Source organism: Ambystoma mexicanum, chromosome 10, assembly GCF_040938575.1.
Source record: "Ambystoma mexicanum isolate Mex_15411 chromosome 10, UKY_AmexF1_1, whole genome shotgun sequence".
NCBI lineage: Eukaryota > Metazoa > Chordata > Amphibia > Caudata > Ambystomatidae > Ambystoma > Ambystoma mexicanum.
The window spans coordinates 18,351,591-18,369,743 of NC_090932.1; the positions used below are offsets into that span (position 1 = coordinate 18,351,591).

Below are 18,153 nucleotides of genomic sequence, written 5' to 3' on the forward strand. Positions count from 1 at the left end.
GGTTTAGCCAGGAGCTTATGTTCACGTAGCCGCTGTAAGACTGCCCTAACATGCTCTTCATGCTTAAGATGATCCTTGGAATATATCAGAATATCGTCTAGGTAAACTATGACTAAGAGGAACAGCATATCGGAGAACACCTGGTCCATGAAACGTTGGAAGACTGCTGGGGCATTGGCAAGTCCGAAGGGCATGACCAGGTATTCAAAGTGACCAAAGGGTGTTCTAAAGGCTGTTTTCCATTCGTCACCCTTCTTTATATGGATCAGATGATAGGCCCCTCTGAGATCTAACTTCGTGAAGATTACAGCTCCTCTCACCGCTTCCAGGATATCCGAGATTAAGGGCAATGGGTAGCGGTCCTTGAGGGTGCATTGATTTAGACCACGATAATCAAGACCAGGCCTAAGCTCCTTAGTATCTTTATTTGGAACAAAGAACAACGAAGCTCCCGCCGGAGATTTGGATGGTCATATGGTGCCATTTTCAAGGTTGGTATCCAAGTATTCTCGGAGGGCCCTTTTCTCAGGTTCGGATAGAATGAACATCCTTCCAAAAGGAATCACCGCTGAGGGTTCAGTATCAATAGTGCAATCTTCAGGTCTGTGAGGAGGTAGGGCCTGAACTATTGCAGTTGAAAACACATCAGTGTACTCCTGATAGTCCCTGGGGACCTGGATAATATTTGAGACCGTGAATGGGCCCTGCTGGTCTCTTAGCGTACCTTCAGAGGATGTCGACAAGGAATCTAGGGATAGACAGTGAGACATACAGTGCTCCGAACCAAGAAACAAGGATCCTGCTGCCCAGTTGATGTATGGGTTGTGCTTCTGTAACCAGGGAATACCCAGTACCATTGGATAATGGGCAGACTTTATGATGTCAAATTTGATAACCTCTCGATGATGGTTCATTGAGAGTTGGATCTCTTTTGTTTGTAGGGTTATGGGTCCTGAAGAGAGAGGTCTTCCATCGATAGCCTCTACAGGTTGCATGATGCCTCGAGTTTCATATGGAATGTGGTGGGTAGTGACCCAATTGTGATCTATAAATATCCCCATGGCCCCACAATCCACCAATGCCAAAATGGGGTAAGTTTCTTTCTTGGATGGCGATAGAAAGACTTGCAAGATCACAAGATTGTTTTGTCCAGGAGTGTTCAAGGATGGAATAGATGTGGAGCAAACATCTCTCTCCCGAAGCTGTGCTCTATCTAGGATCGGGAGCTGGCGTTTCCCGAATGCCGTGGAGGAGCTAAGGGACATTCTCTTACAAGATGTTTATCTGAGGCACAATACATACACTGCCCAGTGTGAATCCGTCGCATTCTTTCTTGCGGGGATATGGGTCCGCAGAAGGCCCCCAGTTGCATGGGTTCTGGGTCTGTAGTGAGGGCAGGAGTGGGCTCATGTTTAGAGGAAGGTTCTATGGAGGTCTTTTGGTAAGGCACTATAGTCTTCTTCTTTTCCGCCTTCATTTCCTGAATACGGAAGTCTATTTGTAGAGTGAGGTCCATAAGAGCCTGGAAGGAACCTGGGCGAGCTACCCTGGCTAGCTCATCTTTTATTTGTTCATTCAGTCCTCTTCAAAAAAGGGTAAAGCAGGCCTCCGAAGACCAATCTGCTTCCTTGGCCAGTTGCTTAAAGCGTGTCACATAGGTAAGCATATCCTGGGAACATTGTTGGAAATCCAGTAGGCATTCCTGGGCACTGTAGACCTGTTCTGGCCGGTCAAACATGGTATTTAGAGCCTGTACGAACCCATCGTAGTCATCCAGGGGGGCATCTCCAGAATTAACCAAGGAGGTAGCCCAAGTTAATGCATTCCCGGAAAGATGTGAGATCATAAAGCCCACCTTTGCCCTGGGGGTAGAGAAGTAGTAGGGCTTAAAAGTAAAGTGGACTAAACACGAATCAAGGAATCCGCGATGGTTTTTTGATGAACCATCATATTTATCCACTACTCCGCCCAGAAATACACTTTCCTTGGTCGCGGAATCACGTGATAGGACTAATTGTTTTAATGCGGCATTCTCGGCTTTGAGATTCTGAACTTCTGTTGTTAACTCCTGCATGCCGCGCATGATGTCTTGGACTGCCGCCTGCATGTCTGTATCAGTTTCGGTTTGTTGGCGTCTCAATCTGTCACAGGTTTCCCCTCTTCTCATCTGTCTGTGTTGTTTATTAGAGTTCTTCGATGGAGTCTTCTTGCGCACAGTGCGGGTCTTGTATAACCCTGTGCGTATGTCCTCAGGTTCCAGCATGCATTCAGCGTCCCGATTCCTGGATCGTTCAGAATGTCCGGGAAGTCCTGGAAACAGCGAAGCGTGTACTCGGGGAGCGAGTACACAGAGATCTGGGATGCAAGTGAGGACAAAAAGGGAAGGAATGAATGAGGAGGAAGTAATAGGGGGACCAGGAACCAGGAATCAAAGAAGTTAGCAAGAGCGAACTACGGCAGCCCACGTCTAGTCACTGCAAGCGGTAGCGTTGAGACACGCAGGGCCGTGGGGGCGTGTCTGCTTTATAAAACGTGATGCGTCCAACGCGGAATCTGGTAAACAGCGTTCTGTGTTTGACGGCCATGTTGGGAGTACTACTGAGTGCAAGCCCCTATGTGTCAGGGACCAGGAAGTCCAGAAGGGACGTGTCCGATGGTTCATGACAAAATGTTGTCCAGCGGGTTTAAGTTTGAGGCTACTAAGATAGCCTAAAACAATACCAAAGCTATTTAAAATAACCCCGGTACAAAAAATAGGGTAGATACCACTGCCACCAGCCAAATCTTAATGAAAAGGGAACGAAATAATGTTCCACGAGAAACAGACAGAAAGGGATAACTATTAACCCTTTCCAGAACTCTATGTAAGATAGTTTGTACTGGGTCTGTGATTTTTTAAAAACGAAGTCAATTGCAACTTTACATTTTCTGGGAGACAGTAGTCAGTCCCAGAAAATTGAGTTTAAAGTGGGGAGACTGAAAAAGACAACCCTGTGTCACTGCACTGAAGGTGCTGTGTAACACACAGTAAAAAGAGGATGCCTATGAGGTAGGTGAGGCTCCACAGTCTATGAACACAAAAAAAGTTACACACACACACACAACAAAACACATGTAATAGTGGGAAAAAAGGCTCACACTCTTACCAGGTGAAAAAAAAAAATCCTAGAAATCCAGCAAAGCTGCTGAGGGACTCAGTAGGTAAGGGAAATTAGCCATTCTGCAGAATTCTCACTAACGCCCACCTACAGACAGGGGTCATGTAGGTGACCGAGGCCTAACTTGGGTAAGGTTATGAATGTAAGTAGAGGCCATGTGAAAATGGGACTGTGAGTATCGGACGGCCCAGATCAGAACAGAGACACAGAGATGCTCCCACTCCCCACCTGGAGAGAATACGGAAATTCAGCGCCTCACATCCCAACAGCAATGCCAATTAACCAATACACTAACAATTTCACCCCTCTGCATACACCTCTCAAAGTCTACCAAACACAACCACAAGCCTACAACGCAACAATCTGCACAAACTTCATTACACTGCAACAACAAAACAAACCACACATACTCGCACAACGACTACCGACCGGAAAACACCCCAAACCCAAGCCAACGGACCCACCGGGCTGAAGCTGCCAACAGTACATCACTGCTCTCTTGCACTTTTCCAGCTTATTCCCACTAACTCGCCCCTTCCCTTTTTCAGAGCGCCAGGGTACCACTCTGCTGGCGATAGTGCGCGGTACAAATATCCTTTAACATTAAAATTACAATGCCGGTAGGAGTAAAAATGAACCCCAAAAACTCCACCTGGGTGGTATGAAAAGCACATATTCCAAATTCATATACAAATGTTATTCTTGTAATTTCTGCACCACCACCCTCACGTGTCCTATATGTTCTTCTGAAGATGAATAAATCAAGATGCCATCGATGTACACGATAACAAACGCATCAAGGAACTCACTCAACACATACTGCATAAAATACTGAAACGCTGCAGGAGCATTACACAATCAAAATGGCATAACTAAATATTCAAACAATCCAAACATAGTCCTGAAAGCAGTTTTCCATTCACCCCCTTCCTTTACTCGTATCAAATGGTATGCCCCTCTTAAGTCCGGTTTTGTGTACACTACTGCTGTCTTTACCTGGTATAACAATACTGAAATTAAAGGCAAAGGATACCTATTCTTCACTGTCACTTTGTTCAAGGTCCGATAGTCAATGCAAGTTTTGAGTGTTCCTTCCTTCTTTAGTACAAAAAGTAAGGGCGACGACACTAGAGAGGTAGAATGTCTAATCAAACCCTTTTCCAACATGTCATCCAAGTACTCACGCAAATGTAGGTTTTCTGTCTCAGTGAGAGCATATATCCTCCTACAAGGTAATTTGGCCCCAGGTTCCAATTCAATCACACAATTATACGATCCGTGGGGAGGCAACCTCTCCACCCCACCTTTGTCAAAAACACCTAAAAAATCCATATACTGGTCTGGAATACCTGACCCCACAGCTCCCACCACTTGTGGTGACTGTATCTGATGAGCCGAAAACAAGTCGGGTTCCATCTCTTCCTCCATACGACTCATACACTCCAGCATTTCAAAAAGCACTTGCAGAGTGACCCAATCAATCCTAGGATAATGCTGTACTAACCTAGGCATACCTAAAATGAGTTCAAACTGTGGTGCCGCTATTAGATCAAATACAATTTCTTCCACATGCCCTGACCCACCCTTTATTTGAATTGGTTGAGTCTGCTGACAAATAGGCCCTGAAATTAAGGGTGACCCATCTACCGACTGCACCCCTCCCCATCTGTGATTTGTCTCGCAAAGGCAAACCGAACCTCTTGGCCAAACTGACATCAATGAAATTCCCTGTAGCCTCCGAATCCACCATAGCTGACAACATTTATTTAGTTAAAGCAAAAAATAACGTCACCATATGTAAAAATGGGAATTCTTGTTTCCTGACATATTTGCTATCTAACCGGGGAACTTGATTTTTGACTGGGCCTGACACCGGAGTTGCCCCCTAAAGCCGGTCCAATTCTTTTTCCAGTCTCTCCCTTGCTTCTTACCATTCCTGCTCCTTTCTTAGGAGTGTTAGGGCATGTTCGGATATAATGTCCTGGTTGTCCGCAATACAAACACAGATTGTTAGCCTTGCGTTGCTCCTTCTCCGCTGCCGATAAGGGACCGCTCACTCCTCCAATCTGCTTAGGCTCTCCTTCTCCACTTCTGCCTCCTCTACCCTTGTCCAATCTTACAAAAGGTACCACCTCTGGTCTTTTCTTGTACCTTTTGCGTTCATTCATCCGGTGGTCTAATCTCAATGCTAAATCAATCATGGCCGTACATGAACTAGGTTGAGGTTCTACTTGTGCAATAGCATCCTTCAATTCCTCCCTCAACCCTTGATAAAACAACACAATCTATTTATTTCCCAGCCAATCTGTCTCAACGACCAATCTATTAAACTGGTTCACATACAATACCAAATCTCGTGTTCCTTGTTTTAAGGCCAACAATTCTTTATCCTGTGCCAAAGAAACCTATCTCTGGCCAAACAATCTTCCAGACTGCTAAAAGAATTCCCAATGGTATAATGATGGATCGTCTTTTTGCACCAAGGGCATCGCCCAAGCTGCCGCATCTCCTGTCAAGTATGAAAGTACAAATGCTGTTCTGGCCTGTATCATCTCAAAAGCTCTGGGTTTACAGAAGAAATGCAATCTACACTGTGCCAGAAACATCATATATTTCTTAGGATCACCTGCACACCTTTTGGGTGCTGCTAATGGCACACTACTCGGAGGCTGCACAATCACTGTGGAAGACCTGCCTGCTGTTATACCTGTGGATGATCCAGCAACCACCAAAGGGGTACCTTGCAGTACTAACCCTTGCACCTGATCCTTAAGTGTCCCTGATTCCTGTCGGGAGTGTGTTCATTCAATTTGGATCTCCTGCAGATCCCTTTGCACTTCCACTAAAGAGGAAGCATTCGAATCCATTTGGCCTGGTTGGTCAAATACCCCCAAAACGGGGGCGGATAATTCTGTCAAATCTTGAAGGGATGAAAGGGTATCGACCCCCCTGTCCCAAACTACAGAAGCCAAATAGATTGACCCTCTCACCGTGATTGGCACAGGCACCTGTATATTAATAACACAGGTAACCACGTGGCAGCCAATCGGGGGCAAAGGGGATTAGGGAAAGGGTGTGGACTGATAAGATATCATGCATATATATAAATATCAAGTCATATCCTTTGCTAATCCTGTACTCCGAAATCCTAGGCTCCAAAAGCTGCCTATTCCTACTCCTACTCAAAAGCCTAATTTACTGCTTAACCCAAAAGCCATAGCACCTAGTTGGTCAGAGCACACACAACATGAAGGCCCATATTACTGAGGTTAATGACACATAACACACTAACCTAGAACCTGATTGGACAAAATGCGAGACGTAAGGTTTTTCTTTTGACCAAAATGTAGTACATAGCGCATAGAGCAAGCGGTATGGCACAGACAAGGGAATTCCCATTCCAAGAAGAAACAAAACTCATGGCCCTCTGGGAGAGCATAAGCAAAAAAACAAACTTACATTACATGCAGAAGCACCCTTCCACTTTGCCTTGAGGAGCCACCCCTATACTGCATTTAATACTCAGGGTAATGTGTCTTTAATGTCCTTATCAGCACTTATGGCGTGCTTTTAACTCTTTGCCTGTGCGCTGTCAATGAAGTTCACCAATCGTGAAATTCAGCGTTGTCAAGTCCAATAGATATCCCGCATAAGAGCATAGAATGCCACTCATTAGACATTGTCCACTCGGCAATTAAGGAGAAGTGCGTATGCCAGTATCCCAAACACATAACAGATGCTTTTCCCACTTATCTGTGTGCACGGGTGCCTCGCGAGACAAGGCTGCTTACCTCCAAGTACAACAATTGAAGTGTTTAAGACATTTCAATTGGCATCAGCCCTCAAAGCAGCCTCACAATTGGCCTTTGTTGCCGGATGCAGAAAGACCTGATTCTTTTAGCTGGTGACGTACCAAGAATAACAACGTTTTTTCCTTCTGTTCTGATCGCAATTTTCTCTGGAAGACGTTCTGGCAGGCTGTAGAGGTCTTTATTTAGATGGGGGGTGTGTGGCCAGCACCCCTGGAAGCCTTAAGAATCCCATCACTCCTGCTACAGCTCAGAAGGGGCACGCTCAGACTACTGCACTGTCTGGTCTGTTTCCCTACCCAACCTCTTATATCTAACAAAGGGCTCTGCAACCTGTAGCTCTCCATATGTTTTAGACGACAACTCCCATGATCCCTCTCCATTGACAATGCTAGATAGAGCTGATGGGAGATGCAGTCCAAAACATTCAAAAGTTGCAGCCCCCCAGGGTGTATAGTTGAAAACCAGACTCGTATCTCAACAGAAAGGCCATTCTTGAACACATTGATGAAATCAGTAAATGTTCTCTGTATAATAGCCTTATTCATTACACCCAGTGATTTCAACTTGCTTCTAAAATGTACACCTTTCCTGCAAAGGGCCTAATAGAGGACCAACCCCATAGCCAATGTATGCATGTGAAGAGACATTGTAGCCAGAAACACGATTATGAATGATGTGTAGACCTATTCAGTATTAAAGCCCAGGAGTTATACTAGATATATATGAAAGGCTACAAAGTGGCCCTGCCCACACCTAGGAGGAGTTCTATCTACTATGTCCTATACAGAGAGAAGTCTAGGGTTGTGGGGGTTACTGCTTTCTACCCATTAGTCAGCTTGGTGACTACTGAATACATGTTTTAAGTCAGATTGGCACCGGTTTAACAACTTAAGCATCTGATTAAAACCTACAGGGAATTCGAAGGAAAGATCATGTGAGATTGAGGGTGTCCCACCCTGTGCAAGACAATGTACATCTGGTGCATGGGTTATATGGCAGCTATACTCTATGCCAACCGCAAGGCCACACAGGTGTTTTACTTTCTGAGATGCCCCCTGCACATTGCTATTATTTGTGGAGCTGGTGACCAGAACATTCTCCCCAATGATGGGAGAACCTGGTCCTTCCCCAGCAAAGCTAAACATTTCAGAGCAACGATTCCCAGTGAGAGAGACGGACACAGATTTTTAGGGCGCACTGGCAAACATCAGATGCATCCTCGTGCCACCTAACTGGCAGTGGCCATTTATCTCACGCTGGTTTCCTATAGAAGCAATGAGCCCCGAGCTGGGGGGGGCCTTACCGCTTCCAGTAATGCCCCAGGGCCCATAGTTATGATATGATAGTTTATTTATAATGTGCTTAATACCCAGAGGTTTCTGAGCGCGGACCCGGCGATCGAACCCGTGTTGCTCCGTATCGTCTTGCTTCCCAGGCGAGCACGTTGCCCCTGAGCTATCCTCCCGAGACCCTGAGCTATCCCCCCTACACCCGAGAGATAGTTACAGGCCCGAGCAAAGCCTTCTAGTAATTATACAAACCTCGGCTGGGAATGCTTGGCTAATCGCCTTATGAGCCTCTTGCTTTTAGAACGGCCTTCATGTGGCCTTTCATCTCCTGCTTCCCCTGTAAATGAGGTACAGCCCGCTACTATTGTTTGCTCAATGGAAGGAACATCCTGGCCCTTAGAGAGGGAAAAGGTGCCAATAGCTCTTGCCCTCATGTCTTCCTTGCAGGCTTTACTTGGGTTATCCTGCATGTTATATTCTCTGCATTGACCTTTTCAGTGTGCAGATATTGGAATCTTTACCCACACTAAGGGGCCAGCCAGCTGCCTCATAATCACCAAACACTTGTGAATGTTGGTGCAGGGTTGTGTGTCAGCAGGTGGAACCACTCTGCCTAATGGGACGGCGGGGGGAGGGGAGGTGCGTTATGATGTTAATACGATTTATGCACAAATGTTCTCTTAGAGTTCCTTTGACCAGTTGTAACTGAATGTTATGGCCCCATTACAGGTTTGGTGGTATTGGTAAAATATTCAGTATTTAAAAATTCTGAAGGCTTCACCACGCTGCCAAATTGCGAAGTGCACAACTGAAACTCATCAAAACGAGCAACTTTTGTGTGTGGGAATATTTCTTCCACACAGAGTACTGAATGCATCTGGTAGGTAATAAGGCATTACCTAATGGAGTCCACTGGGACCCCAAACTGGACAATGTCTAAGGGGTCTTCATGACTCTGCACCATGCGATATGCAGCAATGTTAAACTTGGGAATACCGCCAAACTTGTGATGCAGCCTTTAGCGCATGTAGTGATCAAAAGGTTCTAAGTCAGATTAATTACATGCATTTTAATGTACTGCTGCCATGTCGATGACCAACAGGGTCCAATGGTATGCCGGATACTGGGGCATGACCCCCGGTACCTCAAACTACCTGATTTAATCCTTTAGAGTATGTTCAGGAGCGTGGAACACTAATGTGTTTACATTTCCCCACAGACTGGAACCTTAACGGAAGACGGCCTGGACCTATGGGGGATCGTCCCGTGCAGAGAACAGTGGTATGTCTATCATAGTTCTGTATCGCCTGAAGAGGACCTCTAGTCCACAGAGAACACCAGGCTACACATGCATGCACACCCAAAGTCCACCACCAGAACTCTGCTGCCATAGAGTCATAAGCAAACCTCTTGGATATCATTTGATGTGTTACTGCACAATGTTACCAAAACTCTCACAATCTTAACAGCTGGACTAATCAGCCTTCTCATTATGGGATCCCAATTGGGGCTGCAGTGTCTTCGCATTGGAGTTCTCACTCATTGGTCTGTGTTCAGAACAGTAGTCCTGTTGTATTAGTTTGAGGAATATCTCTCCCTACTGGCTTTCATTTTGGGAAGTGTAATCAAGCACATTATTGGGGACCTCTTCAAGTTCACATTTCAGAAGAAAGCAAACCATTCTATAGGCAAGGAACGCAGAAGATAAGATAACATGGCAACCACATTAAAAGGCACATTATGCGAAAGAGCTTCAAAACCCAACATCCCTCCACAAACAAAACACACAAAAACACCAAAGATCATACAATATCTCAACGCAGCATCCTGCTTTCATGAAATATTGTCAGGCTTGTCCTCAAGACGCTCCCCACAAAACATCATGTCAACCTCAGAACTAGAGCTCTACTTCTGCTAAATAAAACAATGACCCCAGCAACTACCACTCCATCCCACTCCTTCCTTCCCTGAGCATGATCCTGGAAAGAGTCGGAGGACATCAACGCCAATGGGCACCGGCAGAGCTATCAATCAGGCTTTAGCCTCAGATTCTGCACAGTGACAGCCACCATCCAAGTGGAAGATGATGCATTTAGCATCTTCTGAGACGTGCACCAGTGCCACCTGGTACACTGTGAATTCCCGGAAGGCTTCAACACACTACTCTATCAAGCCTGCATCAACATACTGCACAACTGCCTGGACACTGGCGAGGAGGCTCTCCACTGGGTCACCTGTTGCTTATAAGATCACTAACTGTGTTTCCAGATGGACACCGCCAGGTGAACATCTCTACCCCCACAACTGCGAAGTCCCACAGAGATCCATTGTCTCCCTCCGGATAGTGCCCAGGATAGCTAATCAGCAGTCATAATGTCCGCAGCCATCAATACTCATAAGATATGCAAACCTACCAGACAAATACCATCCATCAACTCACCCCTGTCTCGCCCAGATGCAGACATGGATCTTCAGCACCTTCTTAAAACTGAACCTCACCAAGATGGAAATCCTGATCCTCACCTAAAACACTGAAAGCTGCACACAGATCTGGCTCTCCTCCATGACCCTCAAATCCTTCAGACCACAGTTGACCCTCTGCCCCAAGATTGTGCGATTCCACATAATCAGCCACTTCTCCTTCAAAAAACACAATGCATTGAAAACTCCAACATCATGGTACCAACTCTCTCACCAGCGGTAAATCAAGCATTTCTTACCAGCCACCAGCTTCAGATCCCCTGTCCAGGTGCTGATCCCAACTCATCTGGATAGTGGAAACTTGCTTCTGACTGACTTACCCACCACCACCCCAGCATGTTCAAGAAACATCCTCCACACTGGCACATGCCTCATCTGAGGTCTCTGCCAATATGAGCACATATTGCCCTCACTCATTGAACGCCTACATGGGTGCTTCACCTCCAAAGATAGCTGCAGATAAGCAGAGCTCTCACAGTGAACGTGCAATTCTCCCTGGCAGGCAAAGTCATGATCTCTGACGGTGAGGGCAATAACCAGAAGTAGAGACCTGGCCCAATTAGAACAGCACTCTCGATATTCTCTCTAAACCTGTGAAACTTCATGCTTGTTAATATCAGTCCTGCCCCCCACATGCAATTCAGACAAGAACATCAAGCATTCGTCCCACATCCCGTAAGGTACACCCCTCCATGCAATCCAGTCCCCTATCCTTCCTGCCCACCCCATTCCACCCAGACTCCCCTTTCAGCACTGTTGCATGTTCCCCCTCTCACTGCGAATAGGATCTAGTCCTTATGACCCAAGGATAAGCTGCAACATACATGCCATTCTGTAAGGACTGTAAACCCCCACTCCCCCAACCATCGAATGAATGCCTCTAAAACAGACTAATTTGCTCAATTGCTTCCCAAAGCTACACATGAGCTCAATAAACACTGTTTCTGAGGAGGGACACGTTTGATATTCTGTAATTGAACCATTATTCTCAATGTGGGCAGGGAGTTATGCTTTCTTCTTGGCAACAGTGTGACATGTAGCCACGTGGTGTGACGTTTACACTGGATATCGCTCGCAGCACCACACTGCTGCTGAGCTTAGAATTCACATATCCCTCTACACTTTTAAAACTTTGTATTTAGCACAGGGGCTTTGCTTCGATGTGCAGCTAAATATTATGTTTGCTCTTCATAAAGGTCTTTCATTTTATCCTAATACGGAATATTTTGAAATTCAATTAGTGAAGGATGTTGCTCATGTTTTATTTTCAAGTCATTAAGCTTTATTAGACTTAATGTCATAAAAGCACACACATACAAATAATGACTTGATAATAAAATAATAGTCAGATAAAATATGACATGGAGGTACTTCTCAGTTAATCCTTGTTCAATTTAACAGCATTTCTAATATCCTAGTTCATAATTATACATCATAAACAAATGTGCATTAATAATTAATAATTATGCAGCTATCAATCTCTTCTCCCTGCATAACCCGGCTCTATTTGGCTTCTGCATAAACAAGTAGCTTCAAGCCCGTTGATTCACAAAGAGGTAAATATGTTTTTTTAATGAATTAGTGAAGGATGATGCTCTCATATAAAATATCTTGCAGTAGTTATCTTGCTATTAAGTAATCTGTACTTTTTACTGAGTGCTATTTAATATTTAAGGGGTCAGAAGCGTTATCAAGTCCTTATTGCTGTCTTTGTCTCAGTTTTCAGACAGTTCACCGGTTTAACTCTGGGGAAGTCTTGCCCTGGGGGCCACTGCTGGGAGCCCTGGCCAGCTGCCACTCGATGATCATGATTGACGGGAAACTCCAAGGAGATCCTCTGGACCTGAAGATGTTTGAAGGCACCTGTTGGGTAAAACCGCCTTTTCTTGTCTAGAATCAATGCATCGTTGTGGGGGAGGAGGGCCTCTCTAATTGGTTCAGACCCATGTCCTCTCATGTGATATGTGTAGCATCTGTGGATAATGGAACTCAAATCAGTGTCTTGGTCTGTGAATACCAGTGCAATGAATACCTGTGAGTCGTTCCAAAGTGAGGGATCAACGAAGGGCATGAGGCATGAATCAGAGTTTAGCAAACAGGCCACAGTGAGATGAAAGCCTTTGGGGTGGAGTAAAGGTGAAACCAAATTGGATGCATCTCCTTAATACAGGATCTCAACAAGTGTAAGCACAGCCGATAAACATATTTTATTAACTCTTGTAAAGCGCTAACTCGCCTGCAGGCCTCAGAGCGCTGATGGAAAACATAGAACAGACAGGACAACAATCATCGTATTGCAGATAAATCAAGATGCCAATAGATCAATGGTTCCAGTGAGACGGTCGGAGCAGTACAATCTAAACTCCTCCACCGTCAAATAAGCTAGTTTTCTATGCATTTCTAAATTGAGGATATGAAGGCAATTGCCGATAGGAATTTGGAAGGTCATTCCAAACCTTAGGCCCCCATGCATTACAACTACAATCCTCATACGTTTAGTCTAAAACGTGGTTCTTGTAGATGGTCTTTATCGTTCGAGTGAAGGGTACGTCTAAAAGGCGTTTTCTTTAGGCAGTCTTGTCAACTCTGGGGGGGCAGTATGGGCAAGGCACTTATAGACTTGGCAAGAGGCCTTGAAACAAATCATTTGACCCACAGGGAGCCAACACAACTTCCTCCATGCATTGGTCATGTGATCTCTGTGTGCTAGCCCGCAGACATCCCTGACTGCGCCGTTTTGTAAGGTTTGTAGTTTCCTAATATTAGTAGCAGTAGTACCTGCAAGTAGTCCATTGCAGTAATCCAATCTCAAGTTGATAGTTGCCATAGCTATTAAGGCACGATTTTCTTCAGCTAGATAGGGTCTGATCTGCCATAGCAGATGGATTGTGTATATGCAGCCCAAACTTATATATGCAATGTTTTGTCAAAATTAAGGTTGCAATCAAAGATTATTCCTAAAGTCTTGACTTGGCTGGAAACTTCGAAAGTGCCCCCCCAACCCCTAACTTCAAAAGCACTGTAACAAGAGTCAAGAGACTTAATCTTGGCCACACTACCCACAATCAGGATCTCTGTCTTCCTGTCATTTAGGGCTAGGAAGTTATCGGACATCCAAGCCTTAATGGCAAAAAAGACTTTAGAGACCAACTCTGCATCATCTTCATAGGAACATGTAAGTTCCAGAACTGTCTGAGTGTCGTCAGCAAAGTTTGTATAACTGACTCCCATGCTGTCCAGAAGATCAAAGAATAGATTAGAGTAATTACGTAGTAACAGAGATAAGCTAGATCCCTGAGGCACTCCAGTCGAGGATGTCTTCCTCCGACTTGAAGTCTCCATAGATTACCCATGCCCTCCTAGGACCCAAAAAGGAACTGAACCAATCAACGGCAGGCTTAGAGCATCTGCCCACTTCATGAGCTTGTCCGCCATCCTCCTATGTTCTACAAGATCGAAGGCGGGGGACAAGTCCAACAGCAGCAACATAGCAACTTTGCCATTGTCTGCTATCTCAGACAGCATAGATTTAATGTCTGAGTGCAGTCTCAGTGGAAGGGTTTTTCCGGAATCTGGATTGTCTACTCAATAGCATACCTTCCTCTTCAACTAAAGTATTGTATTGGGAGCAGGCAATTTTGTCCATAACCTTGAGGAGGAAAGGCACATTGGCTATTGGACGATAGTTTGAGGCGTCCTGTGGATCTGACCCCTCTTTTTTCAAAAGAGGGGTGATCCAGACATCCTTGATATCTTCAAGAATGACCCCTTCAGCAGAAGAGCGGTTTACAATGGAAGTAATGGGAGTAGCTATGCTTGAAAAAAACTTCTTGAATATAGTTGCAGGAAATATATCTCCCTTACAGATAGTAGGCTTCAATTATGCCACCGTTGAAAGTACATCCTCACCTGTGACCTGCCTGACGGAAAAAACTTCGTCCTCATCCCTCTCATCCACACTGGCAGCATGGTTAGTAGGGTTGGGTGTTATGGTCTTTTGGTGTTTTCTGACCTTGTATATAAAGGCGTCATGGATTTTCTGACACCATGCATCATTCGCCTGTAATGATGTAAATGCCATATCTCCAGCTTAACCCCCAAAAAGGTTCCACAGCAGTCTGTGATTAGGATGGAGGACTCCTGCAGAGCCGGCAAAAAGTCAATCAAAGTTCGATGAGTTTGCGGGCCCTGCAACTCCTCAATTGAGTGGTGGCTCCCCTGAGCTGGATATTTATTTATTTACTTTAATGTTTGTATATGGCACCGCACACCCAGGGATCTCAGGGCGAGGTTTTCAGATCTATTTTTTATTTCTTAGTACACAGGAGATTCCCGATGTCGGCCAGAAGATCATTCCAAGTTTTAGGACCCCAGGTGTCAAAACTGGAGCCACCAAACCTGACAAGTTAATATCCAGGTGGGCATAACAATATGCCATTGTTTGAGCAAAGAGTTCTGATGATGGGTTTCACGTGCAACCACGCACTCAAATAGTCGGGAGCACTACCATAGATGACTTTCTGTGTCGGAGACAGGACCTTAAGTTGAATACAGTGCATCCCAAGGAGCCAGTGAAGGGCACGCATGAAAGAGGTGACATGCTCGGTTCTTCCCAGTCCGTAAGTAGCCCCGACTGCTCCATTTTTAAGAGCTTGCAACTTGTTCAGATTTTTAATGCCTGTGAACAGACTATTACAATTGTCGAGCCTAGAATTTAGAAGTGCAGTGGCTAGCATGGCTCTATTTCCTAAGGATAGGTATGGATGGATTTGACACAGTAGTTTGTTAATGTACACACACGTGGAACTAGGATGAGCAACATGATCGGAACAGAGCAGCTGAGAGTCGAAATAGACTCCCAGCATTTTCACAAAGGATGCAACCTTGATAACGACAGCCAGCAATAACAAAGTACTCCTATCTAGTGTCCAGTTTACTAAGGCGTCGGCCTGAAGCAACGATGATGAACTCTGTTTTGCCGTCATTCAGCGCCAAGGAATTAGTTGCCATCCACACTTGGATAATGCAAAACATCTTATTGAGGGTCTGGGAATCTGGATCATGATCATTTGATAACTCTAATAGGATTTGGGAGTCACCGGCAAAATTGACGTAGGAGATGCTGATGCTATCCAGTAAATTGAATAGTGGTCTAGTACATACACTAAATAGTGCGGGCGAGAGGCATGCACCCTGTGGAACCGCACGCATGAATCTCCCACTGCTCCCCTAACTGTATGAGGCCCCAAAAGAGATTTGATCCAGGTGGCTGCATCATCCGAGCAATTGGCCACCTCACCTAGTCTCTTTATCGGCAGTGAATGATCGACTAAATCAAAGGCTGCTGACAAGTCGAACGGCAGTGTGGACAGCAGTGTGCCCTTTGCCAATGCTCTTATTCATATGGGCTTTTAAGTCCAATTATGCTGAGCCCTAAAACCACACTGCCGAATGCCCAGGATATTATATTTCTCAATATATACTTGGAGCTGCAGATAAGCAATTCGATCTATGAACTTCATGAGGGAAGGGGTGTTTGTTATTGGCCTATGATTAGTGGCCATTGTCAGTTAAAAATGTTCCTTTTTATGCAAGGACGTGATCCAGGCTTGTATAAGGGAAATAGGAACGTTCAACTCCGCAAAGGATAGATTGACAATTTGGGTTATTGCCGGAAGCAAAACGTTCAAGCAATCCTTTAAAGTTTTGGCTGGGCAGATATCTCCTAGACAAACAGTAGGTTTGATTTTTTTTTCAATAATAATTCTACCTTCATCCTCAGTTACTTGGCGAAAGGAAAAAGGAGGAAAGTCCTCAACTATCTTGGAATTAGCAAACTTATCCCTGATGTCAGATGGAATAATATCAGACTGTGCTTTCCTCAAATTGATTGCTTGTTGGTGCTTTGTGAATTTATTCATACATTCATTCTGAATATTTTGGCATCATTCAGACAGCCACAGATGTTTTAGAAATGGCCTTGCCTTCAAGTTCTTTAAGGATGACAACACATTCTCTGGAATTAGACTTTGCATTTGCTGTTCCTGTGTTATAGGGTACTTGCTTGGCATCTAGAATAGCCTGTTTGTAATCAACGACAGCTATCTTATAGGCTAGTGAATTGTCGGTAATAGGATTTATTCACCATAATCTTTCTTGGCACCTTTTCTCTTTCCTGGGTTTGACAACATTTAAAACCAGATATTCTTGACTGATTCCGTTTTCATGGTTTTAGTAGAAATAAGAGCAAGAATGTGAAAGGCAGCATGCAAAGTTTTTTTAAAATGCTGTACAGGGTCCTTAGACTTTAAAAGTTTGACGGCTTGTTTATTTGGGGCCATTTAATGGTGTTATAGCAGTCGAAGTAAGCCTTTTCAGGTTTCTGGATTTTTTAAAAATTCTTTTATTACTGTCCATACGCTGTATTGGAGAAGGAAGCAATAATTGTATGATGATCAGACCAAGGACATGATTTGATGTTAAGAGAATCAAGGTGCGTGCAATAAAGCAACAATCAACTTGGAGCAGTTCTAAGTTTTTTTAATGGTGAAAACAAAAGGCTCCACAATTAAAACACGTACGAACAATTGCTCAAAAAGCAGTTGTTTAAAACAGGCAATTAAAAAAATAAGCTAAACTGTAAAGTAGTGCAGCACTAATCAGCTGCTGCCTATGCCCACCCGACGGCGCGGACGCGCCCATGGGCAAATATAAACCCTGTTAGTATTACTTCCTGAAGCACAGCATCAAGGGAAATGTAGCCTGCTGAAAATTCAAGCAAATCCAGGCTACGTGCGTGCAATAAAGCAACAATCAACTTGGAGCAGTTCTAAGTTATTTGAAACGTAAAAGCAAAAGGCTCCACAATAAGACACACACCAACACTAAGAACAATTGTTTAGAAAGCAGCTGCTGCATTGTTGTCCATCGGTCCCAGATGTATTTTCAGCCTATTATTATTTTAGCCTTAGGCGAAAGGTGATGTGGTGCCAGGATTCAGTGGGCCATCATGTTTATCTTGTGTCCTTATTTGTTGGTTTCCTTTGGGTCTTTAGGTTGTGGCAATGCCAAACTTAGGCCCAAGGTCAACACAGCTTTCCACTGCACTTGCCCTGGACCCATGCTGCTCCCCAATGCAGGCCTCATTAGTTTTGCCTTCCACCTTATGGCACCTCTTCCAGCCTCAGGCTCTCTTGGATAAGCCAATATTTAGTTTTCTCGCTGGGCTTTAGTATCCAACACCACCTTCCTCCACATTCCTCCTTCCTCTGGTGGCTTTCTCCATTTCTCCCCCCTGCAAAACCTCTTCTCCTCTCTGTCCTTCCTCCCGATTTTGCCCTTCTCCAGAGCCTGACCTTTGTACCCATCACTGTATGCCTTCTATCACCCTCTCTTGCTCCACCTTCACACTGC

The 18,153-nt window shown here is 44.8% G+C and overlaps 1 protein-coding gene across 2 annotated transcripts in view; it reads left to right on the forward strand.

Annotated features, from left to right (window-relative positions):
• LOC138491106 (probable cation-transporting ATPase 13A4) overlaps positions 1-18,153 on the forward strand; it is a 1,999,067-nt gene that overhangs the window by 1,139,857 nt on the left and 841,057 nt on the right. For both annotated transcript variants that reach the window (XM_069617426.1, XM_069617427.1), the window contains exons 13-14: positions 9,479-9,540; positions 12,460-12,610. In XM_069617426.1, the coding sequence (XP_069473527.1) occupies positions 9,479-9,540; positions 12,460-12,610 (213 nt within the window). The remainder of the gene's footprint in view (positions 1-9,478; positions 9,541-12,459; positions 12,611-18,153) is intronic.